Genomic DNA, 10,446 nt, shown 5'->3' with positions numbered 1-10,446 from the left:
AGGTAAACACCTTAATCCCGGTGGAGGATGGATCTCTAGTGATCGGCGATGGAAGGTGGGAGAAGATCCTCTACTTAGCGCGTCGATCAGGTGGTAAAATGATAGTGTGAGAACCTCTGGAAATCCCCAATCGGTGGTGGTGGCTTGTGATGTGGATGGCCGATGGTGGTGATGGTGGAAATGGAAACCACTGGCAGATGGAGGATGGGATGAAGCTTCTCCCTCCAGGGGCGAAACCAGGATTTTATTTTAGAAGGGGGGGGCTAAATTTAAAACAAATCATCATTATAAAAAAAATTGTTATCATATTATATAGCAAGTCTTTCATATAATAATGATAATATTTCAACAAAATATAAAAACAAATAATTCAAAAAACAAAACAAATTAAAAGAGTATAAAGAGAATAACCTTACAAGGCACCAGAATTACAATCAATTAAGTTCATTGATACTATGCTTTACTCTATGAGACTTCTCATCAAACTCATTTATTATGGATTCGACATCTATTGAATTGGTAAACTCTCGCTCAATGTAAACAACCAAACAATTTGCAAGGAAATCATTATCCATCTTATTACGAAGTGATGTCTTCACAAGATTCATTGCTGAAAATGCTCTCTCTGTAGTTGCTGTCGAAACTGAAAGAGTCAACACTAAGAGAATTAATCTACCAACCAAAAAGAAGTGATCCGATGTTCTAGTTTCAACCAATCCTTGACATAACTGAGAAAGAGAAGCAATATTCTGAAAATCTGCATGACGAACCACTGCATACTCATAGTGCTCCAACTGTCTTCTCAAAGCATCTAACTCAATTCGAGTAAAATCTTGAGGATAGAAAATTTGAGCAAGAGTATAAATATCCTCAATATTGAACGATTTGAACCCATCAATAGGATTCAAGGCTAAGCTGAGAGTTAGGAGTTGCATTGTTTGTTCAATGAATCTATTATTCAACTCCATTAATTAAAAATCTATCACAACATTGAATATGTTAATGTGATAATAATGCTCAACAGTGATATAATTCTTTTGTTGACAAGAACGTCTTGTTCCTTCCAAATATCGAGCACTCATATTGGGCATTTCAATGTGATGCCTTTCAAAAAAAAAAAAGAAATATTATCATCATATAACAAATTTCATGTAAAAATGAAAAATAAATAGTTAAATAAATAAATAAATCTATACCTTTCACAAAACTTCAATACACTTTCCAAAAGTTTCTCCCATCCAACTTCTCGTAACTTTTGAAGAAGAGTCTTGGTTGATGAGACCAAATTAATTGCATTTAATATGTCTTGAGATTTCATTTGCAATGCTTGAAAAAGAATATTAGAGATTCCAAAAACTTCATTCATCAGGTGCAAGATAAACACAAATTCAAATGGCATCATCTCTTTGAAAATGCTTTTAGCTTCTCCACGTATACTACTATTGAGTCCATTATCAATCATTCTTTCAAGAAGTATACAAGTTGCACCATACATATCAATTAAATTATTGACAGAAGCAAAATGAGAGCTCCACCGAGTAGCTCCAGCTCATTATAAAGTACGAATTTGATTAGCCCCTGTGCCAGTTTTAAGTTCTCCCGAAGCTATCATATCAGTGATTTCATCTTCTCGAATAGATTTTAACTCACATTGACGTTTGAAAGAAGAGCCAAAAAAATTGATAATGGAACTCAATTTTGAAAAGAATAACCATACCTCATGGACTTCTTTAGATACCGCAACTAAAGCAAGTTGCAAGCGGTGGGCAAAACAATGCATATAATAGGCATACAAACAATATTTGCGAAATAAGGCTTTTAATCCATTCCATTCGCCCCTCATATTACTAGCTCCATCATATCCTTGACCTCGTAAACTTTCAACCAAAAGATTGTAACGAGAAAGCACATTGCATATCTCTTTTTTAAGCATTAATGCATTTGTGTCGATCACATTAACAACTTCAAAATAACGTTCTCGAACAATGCCCTTGCAGTCCACATATCTCAAAATGATGGCCATCTGTTCCTTATTAGATTCATCAAGAGTTTCATCAACAAGAATACAAAACTTGGCATCCCCCACTTCTTCACGAATCATATTTTGCACTTTATTAGAAAAAATATGCAATAATTCTTTCTGAATCTTGGAAGATGTATACTTGGCATTTTGAGGAGCATTTTCTAAGACAACTGAAACAATTTCTTCATTCACTCTGGCTTGCAACTTAACCAATTCAATGAAATTTCTACGATTAGTAGAATGGATAGATTCATCATGACCTCTAAATGCACACCCTTGCATAACTAACCATTTCATACTCTCTATTGAAGTCTTAAGTCGTAATCGATTACTTAGTATTTCTTGAGAAGTTACCTTGTTTATAACTTTATCAATGCGATGAGATGAATCCACTAAATTATTCCACTTTTCCATAGCAAAACTATGTAGTGAATTCGCATTGCCCTCATGTTGTGCAAATGGGCATTTCTTCCTTTCTTTGACTCTCTTCCAATCTTGAAATCCTTCACGAGTAAATGTAACATACTTCGAGGAACATTTGTCGAAAAGATAACATGGAAAACAAAATGCACTATTTTTTGCTTTTGAGTACTCTAACCATGGGAATTGTGCAAACCAACCATACTGAAAATGTCGATTTTGATTTGAATATGCAATAGGTGGATACTTACTCAATTTAGGTTGACATGGCCCCATTTTGTAACACCCGAAAAATTCTTGAAACTGCATTATAAATATTCTATGATTTTTCTAGGATTTTTAGATATTTTTCCGGAATTTTTTTTAGAATAGCGGAAGTAGCAAAAAAATAATTAGAACCGCAAAATAGCTTAGGCGAGAATTGAACCCGAGACCTATGGTTTACGGATAATTTTAGTAACCAGTTGAACCCAGCAGGGCCGTGCTGAAAGGAAAGGGAAACATTTATATTTGAGTTTAAGTTGGGCCGAAATACCCACTTAATATAAATAGGGAATTAATTAGGTGAAGGGTTATTTTGGTTCGGCAACTTCTCCTCCTCCCAAACCCTCACCGCCGACCCTCTCTCTTCTCTCCCCTTTCTCTCTCGGCGCTAACCCTAGGGTTCCTTCCCTAGGGCCCCAAGGTCATCTTCCGGCGACAACTCTGGCATGAGGACGCTCTTCTTCGCGAGAGGAACGCATAGACGCGAGAAGATTGTCGAAGGGGTCGTCTCCACCGGAATTCTAGCAATAGAATTGTAAGGAAATTAGCGTACGAGGTAAGAAACCCCTCACCTGCAGTATAAGTAGCTTCCGTTTGGTTTTCTACGCATTAGTTTAGCTATATGCAGATTTTTATCGACGCATAGCGTGAAATTGACCTTCCTCGCAGGTTTAGGGATTTAGTGAGCACTTCTAGACGGGCCGGACACGTAATCCCTCTTCAGTGGGGGTTTCTAGACGTTGTCGGGTGCCTAGAAGTGGTCTCCCTAATAGAGAGGAGAGTTGGGGCACACTAAGTGTTCGATAAAATAGCTAGTTAAGTAAAAATGCAAACTAGGCATTTTAACAGCTCAGTTGAATGCATTAGAAGCATCTAAATCAGTAAATCAGTTTATTCTAGCTTATATGGGACTACGGTCCAATGGGTGGGCTCCCACAGTCGCCTCTGGGTTCAGACAACCTAGCTCTAGGTCCAGATAACCTAGAAACAGCAATTTAGAACAGTTTAGCTATGATTCAGTATTTTATTTTCAGTTAGGGCACTGTACAGGATTAGATATCCATTGGGCTGGGCTCCCATAGTCGGTCCCTAGGTTCAGATAACCTAGTAAACCCTACTAAATTCGGAACTTGCAAACCCGGGTTTAGTTAGGGATCAGTATATACAGTTGCCGGGCCCAACAGCACATGATTATTATTTTGATCTACTATGCTATTAGTTTTCAAAACTCATAAAATCAGTTATGTTAGTTGAGTTTGATTTCAGCTTCAGGTTAGTTTCAGTTAGCTTAGTTCTCTATTATTGTTCTATGTGATTAGCCTGCTATGCCATGCTTCAGCTTACATGTTCAGTTATTTCAGTTTATGCTTGCAACCATAGTATGTCATGTCAGTACATGTTTTCAAATAGCATTCTTTAAAAGCATGTTTGCATCGTTGCATGTTTTAGTGAGGTAGTTGGTTTCTTACTAAGCTTTAAGCTTACAGATTCTACTTTCCTTATACTGCAGATAAAGGTAAAGGAAAGATGGACTAGCGGAAGCTGGGGAACAATGCGGTGAAGATGTGTGTGAATGGAACTTGGAATGAAGATCTTAGGGACTTAGCAAACTGTTTTAAGCATTAGAACTTTTCTGTGTTTGCTGTTTTGCACTATAGTATGTTACTTGATATAAGTTCGTTACTATGCACTCTATCATGCTTAGAACACCTATTTCATGATTTTAGAATGTTGGTTGTTATTGTTAGAGTGTTTTTCGCCATTTTAGAACTTGTAATGTGATTGAGGCACGAAACAGTGCTGAAATCAGAGTTTAGCTGCAAAATCAGAAACCTCAATCGATCGGTGGATCGATTGGGGGTTTCCAATCGATCAGCTGATCGATTGGGCAATCTGTTCCGCGAACAGTAGACTTCTAGATCGATCAGCCGATCGATCCAGCCATTTCTGTCGCGAATAGAGAGCTCTGGGATCGATCAATGGATCGATTGACCAGCCTGGATCGATCAGCCGATCAATCCAAATTATTGCCCCGAGCACAGTAGCGTGCTGGATCGATCACTGGATCGATCCGACGTTCCAATCGATCAATGGATCGATTGGGAGGTCTGATATCAGGGGGAAAATGTCTAAGTTCAGCTCCTTGACCATGGGGAAGGTAAAACATGTCAGGAATAGTTAGTTTACCTACCTTAGCATGTATAGAACCAAGAAATGATAACAGCTTAGCAAAATTTTAATTAGTATAGCTTCCGCATCTAGTTTTAGGGTTGGTCAGGGAATAGTTTAGCACAGCATAATGTGACGATCGGCCTTACAGCTTAGCTAGTAGAAGGTGGGTCGTTACAGAGTGGTATCAGAGCAGTGTTCCATACTTCCTACACACACATCAGCATTGAACCTGCAGCTTCCAAGTAAGAATACCTCTGCTTTATTTATGTTTCTTGCTTTCTTGTTATAGTTCATGTTTATAGATAACTGATGCATGTTAGTATGTGATAATAGATAACATGATAGCAATAGTTATACAATTATAATTGTATTAGTTATACATGTCCTGTCCTCTATGTCTTTAGAAATGGCACGAGGACGCCCAGCTAGAAGGGCACCAGCCACTGAGCCCCAGCATAGACCTTACAGCGTTAGTGGCTCAGTTACAGCAGCAGCTAGTTGAACAGCAATAGGAGATAGCCACCCTCAGGGCTAATCAGCAGAATACCCCCACAGTCACCCCGGAACCAAATCTGACGACTCCAGTGATCTTAGAGGTTCCACCAGTCCAGCCTGCAGCATCAGCGCTAGTAGCCCCAGCAGCAGAGGCAAGGAGAGAGGCTTATATGATCCAGTGGCAGAGAGTCAAGCCAGAGAACTTCTTAGGCACTAGTGAACCATGGGATGCACAAGCCTAGTTCAAAACACTGGAGAGTACGATGGAGCTTCTGGACTGGCCAGAACACGAGAAGGTGAAGTGTGTTGAACCCCATGGTAGTTTTGATGTGATCAACCAAGTTGGTTAGGTCCTGTGTTGTATTTGATCCCTGTGTCTGAGTGAGCAGGAGCTTAGGAGCACAGGAAGTCGAGCGGAAGACGCAGCTAGCGAGAAGGACGGCACGGGAAGGGAGCCGACGGGCTCGGTGCGTCCGAAGGACGAGAGAGCTGCGGAAGAGTACTCCGGTGGGCGTGAAGAGCGTGCGCAGCGTTCGAGGGACGTTAAGCCGGGACGGAAGGCTGCTCGAGGAGAAGGCCGGAAATTGGGTTCGGGTGAGCCCTATTTCGGTTGGCCGCAATCACCCAAAAGATCGGAGCATCGGAAGTCGCAACAAGCTGGAAACGAAGTCAAAAGAGCTGAGCTGCCAGCTTGGAGGCGCCTCCAACCTGACTGGAGGCGCCTTCAGCCTGATTGGAGGCGCCTTCAACAGGTCAAAATGACCGTTTTCATTCGGATAGAGTTCTATCCGCTGACCGAGCTGTGGAGGCGCCTTGAACCTTGTTGGAGGCGCCTTGGATCATCGGGATAGAATTTCCAGAGGCTATTTAAAGGCCCCTGGAGCTAGGAATTGAACAAGAACTCAAGCAATCAATCTGTACTCAATTCCTAGCAACTAAGTGAGCGTTCTAAGTGTAAAAAGGCTTCTCCGCCTACAGTAAAGGAGATTCTGATAGTAGAGCTTTTTCATCGCCCTGGATTAACAACCTCCTTGGTTGTAACCAGGTTAAATTCTGTTTCTGTTTCTTTTTCTGTCTCTTTAATTTAGTTGTTATTTATTGCTGATTTAATTCTGAGTTGAAATCCGAGGAGGGTATAGTTTGTTTTTGTTTTCAGCAATTCACCCCCCTCTTGCCGGTCTCCGCTGCACCAACAAGTGGTATCAGTTCCTGATCGCCTCAAAAGGACTAACCGCCAACTGAAGCACTACGATCAAGACGATGGCCGGAGCGAACATCCATCCCCCGAAGTTTGACAGAGATTTCGCTACATGGAAGCGAAAAATGGAGGTCTTTTTTAAAACTGATTTTGATATTCTTATTACAATGAAATATGGTTTTGCGGAGCAAGAAGGAGCAAGCCGATTTCGTCGCCAACGGAAAGGCAGAGTTCCACCTGCTCAGTGTGCTGCCACCACAAGAAGTAAATCGGATCGGAAGCTACGACTCAGCGAAAGATCTCTGGGAAAAATTCCTGGAGCTACACGAAGGTACTTCCGAAGCGAAGCTAGCGAAGCGCGACATCCTCCGGAACCAGTTAACGAACCTCCGGATGAACCAAGGCGAGAAGGTAGCGCAACTCCAAGCGAGAATCAAGGATCTGATAATGCAACTAACGAACCTTGGAGAAGAGGTAACCAACCGGGACTCTATCGCGTACGCGCCCAACGCATTCCCCAGAACTCCAGAGTGGGCTTCCTTAGTAGATGCGTATTACATCTCTAAGGACCTCGAGGTAAGTACTTTAGAACAATTATTTTCCACTTTTGAACTTCACGAATCTCGAGTTTCAGAACCCATCGGAGCAGAGAAGACAAGTCAGAACATTGCCTTAAAGGCAAAGATGAATAGTTCTGACTCCGAAGCCTCAATCGACGAATCCGAAGCGGCACTACTGGTAAGACGCTTCAATAAGTTTTTTAGTACTAATAAATTTAAATCGCAGAGGCATCATCGAAAGAAGAGGACGGTTCGTTGCTACAACTGCAACGAAGAGGGACACATCAAAGATGACTGCCTAAAACTAAAGAGAAAGGAGAAAGAAAGGGCAAAACCAAAATACAAGAAACCAGAACCCTCCAAGCACAAGAATCTGAAGGCTACTTGGTCAGATTCGTCAACCTCCGAATCGGAAGTCGAAGAATTCTCGGGACTAGCACTGATGGCCAACCATCAGAAAGAAGAAACGTCCAGCTCAGAGATGAGCATCGATGAAGGGGGAGGAACATCAGAAGAAGAAAGCAGCAGTGAAGGGGGAGCGTCACCAGACCAGGTAAGTAAGGTACGCAATCTAACCCCAACTCAATCTTTCAAATTTATCAAGTCTCTTTCTAAAGAGTTAGATCAATTAGAAAAAGAGAATGCTGAACTAAAGTTGAACTTAGCAAGAGCATGCCCGTTAGAAATGTATGATCATCTAAAATCAGAAAATGAAAATTTAAAATTAGAAATTGAAAAATTGAAAAATGATGCATGCTTAAAGAAATTTCCAAAGTCAAAAATTAGAACTTATGGTAAATTAAATTGGTATATAAGGAAGCATCAAGGTCAACTTAGAAAAATACCAAGAAACTATGTACCCCCTAGATTTTTGAATAATCCTGTAGGAAGGAACCTCTATTGGGTTCCAAAATCTGTGCTTAATTAATGTTTCAAAAATTAAAAGCTTAAAGTGAGAGAATTAAACATTGAAATTCTTTATGGAAGCTTTGTCTAAGGAAGTGGTTGTTGCTCCAATAACCAAGAAGGCCTAGTGCCTCGCCACGACCTGGAAGCTAAAATATTGGAAGAAAATGTTTAATTAACTTTTTTGAAAAAGCATTAAACTAGAATCAAATAATGCTTTAAAAGTTTTTAAATCTTTTTAAATTCTAAAAAGTCAGATTGTGAAAATAAAAAATAAAATAAAATATTGACTTAGAAATTTTTTTTACTTAGAAAATTTTTTTCTGAAAAATTCAAAAATTTGACTTAGAAATTTTTTTAAGAAAAATTTATTTTTCCTTAGAATATTTTTTTTTTCATATTGACTTAGAAATTTTTTTTGGAAAAATTCGTTTTAACTTAATTTTGACTTAGAAGATTATTTTTTTTTAATAACTTAGATTTTTTTTTGAATTCATTTTTAACTTAGAATTTTTTTTTAAAATTCTATACATTTCACTTAACTTAAGTTATTTGTTTCAGATTTTCTTAACCCCATTTTTTGCTGTGATCAAAGGGGGAGAGAAAAGTACAAGTTTAGGGGGAGTTAGAAAAAATGTAAAATTTCTGTTATTATTTTTATAAAAAGTGTTGCAATTTTACTAATTGCAAAAATTATGTTTAACTTGTTAGTTTAGTAATTTTTCTTTAAAATTACTTTTTATGTCTATTTTAACCCTAACTTGAACTTGGGTTGATGCACATCAAAAAGGGGGAGATTGTTGAACCCCATGGTAGTTTTGATGTGATCAACCAAGTTGGTTAGGTCCTGTGTTGTATTTGATCCCTGTGTGCGAGTGGCGGGAGCTTAGGAGCACGGAAGTCGGCGGAAGGCGCTGGCGAGAAGGACGGCGCGGGAAGGGAGCCGACGGGCTCGGTGCGTCCGAAGGGCGAGAGGCTGCGGAAGAGTACTCGGTGGGCGTGAAGGCGTCTGGCGTTCGAGGGCGTTAGGCGGGACGGAAGGGCTCGAGGAGAAGGCGGAATTGGGTGAGCCCTATTTCGATTGGCGCAATCACCCAAAAGATCGGAGCATCTAAGTCGCAACAAGGCAAGTCAAAAGAGTGCCCGGCTTGGGCGCCTCAACTGTTGGGCGCCTCCGACAGGCGCCTTCACCGGGTTGGCGCCTTGGCTGATGGGCGCCTTGACTGATGGGCGCCTTGACTGATTGGAGGCGCCTTCAACAGGTCAAAATGACCGTTTTCGTTCGGATAGAGTTCTATCCGCTGACCGAGCTGTGGAGGCGCCTTGAACCTTGTTGGAGGCGCCTTGGACCCTCGGGATAGAATTTCCAGAGGCTATTTAAAGGCCCCTGGAGCTAGGAATTGAACAAGAACTCAAGCAATCAATCTGTACTCAATTCCTAGCAACTAAGTGAGCGTTCTAAGTGTAAAAAGGCTTCTCCGCCTACAGTAAAGGAGATTCTGATAGTAGAGTTTTTTCATCGCCCTGGATTAACAACCTCCTTGGTTGTAACCAGGTTAAATTCTGTTTCTGTTTCTTTTTCTGTCTCTTTAATTTAGTTGTTATTTTATTGCTGATTTAATTCTGAGTTGAAATCCGAGGAGGGTATAGTTTATTTTTGTTTTCAGCAATTCACCCCCCTCTTGCCGGTCTCCGCTGCACCAACAAAGTGTGCCTCCTTCTGCCTGACAGGGGATGCACGCATGTGGTGGGAGAGAATCAGAGTGAAGCGCCCAGTGAACTAGATGTTATGGGCTGACTTCGAGAAGGAGTTCTTTGAGGAATTCTTTCACATGCGGGTCACGAACCGCCACTACGACGAGTTCACAGAGTTTCGTCAGGGCAACCTTTCAGTGGAGGAAGCCGTGAAGAAATTCAACAGGTTGGCTCGTCTATGCCCAGAACTAGTCAGCACAGAAAAAGAACGAGTCCAGTTGATGCTCAAGATGCTGAGGCCGGAAATAGCAATGAACGTGGCTGGCGGCATCCACAGGCCGCAAACCACCGAAGAACTAGTCAGCAGCACCTTGACCACTGAGCACTACCAGAATAATATCAAGCAGCAGAATCCAGAACTAATGGAGAACAAAGGTCTACCCAGAAGCAGCAGGGCCACAACTCTCATGGCTCTAAATGGAAGGGAACTCCGGTAACAAGCGCAAACCAGGGAGTTAAAAGGAGGACCACCAAGCAGCCCAATTATCCAAAGTGTGCTACTTGTGGGAAATTTCATCGAGTTTGTCGTGAGGGCACACGAGGATGCTTTGAATGTGGACAAGAAGGGCACATGGCTAGCAGTGCCCAAACAAGACCAGTCTTCCTCAGCGGCGATTGATCGGAGGCCGGCCAGATTGCATCGAGATGCAGCC

At 41.2% G+C, this 10,446-nt stretch overlaps 1 protein-coding gene across 1 annotated transcript; it reads right to left on the bottom strand.

Annotated features, from left to right (window-relative positions):
* Window positions 1–434: 434 nt before the first annotated feature.
* LOC122004182 (zinc finger MYM-type protein 1-like) lies at window positions 435–2,719 on the bottom strand. The gene is made up of 2 exons (XM_042559107.1): window positions 1,713–2,719; window positions 435–915 (listed from the first exon to the last, which is right to left on the bottom strand). Exons 1-2 carry the CDS (start codon window positions 2,717–2,719, stop codon window positions 435–437), a joined length of 1,488 nt encoding a protein of 495 aa, XP_042415041.1.
* Between the last annotated feature and the right edge of the window lie 7,727 nt (window positions 2,720–10,446).

This window comes from Zingiber officinale, chromosome 7B (assembly GCF_018446385.1).
Source record: "Zingiber officinale cultivar Zhangliang chromosome 7B, Zo_v1.1, whole genome shotgun sequence".
Classification (NCBI taxonomy): domain Eukaryota; kingdom Viridiplantae; phylum Streptophyta; class Magnoliopsida; order Zingiberales; family Zingiberaceae; genus Zingiber; species Zingiber officinale.
Note: the sequence above shows the minus strand (reverse complement) of the source record. Positions and strands in the feature narration are given on the sequence as shown.

What these genes read in the sequence shown, in the direction of transcription:
- LOC122004182 (XM_042559107.1), bottom strand. Translation starts at nt 2,719, where the DNA reads ATGGGGCCATGTCAACCTAAATTGAGTAAGTATCCACCTATTGCATAT. An exon ending in AAAGAAGTCCATGAGGTATG is followed by an intron (nt 916 to 1,712) that starts GTTATTCTTTTC and finishes CCTAACTCTCAG; the next exon opens with CTTAGCCTTGAATCCTATTG.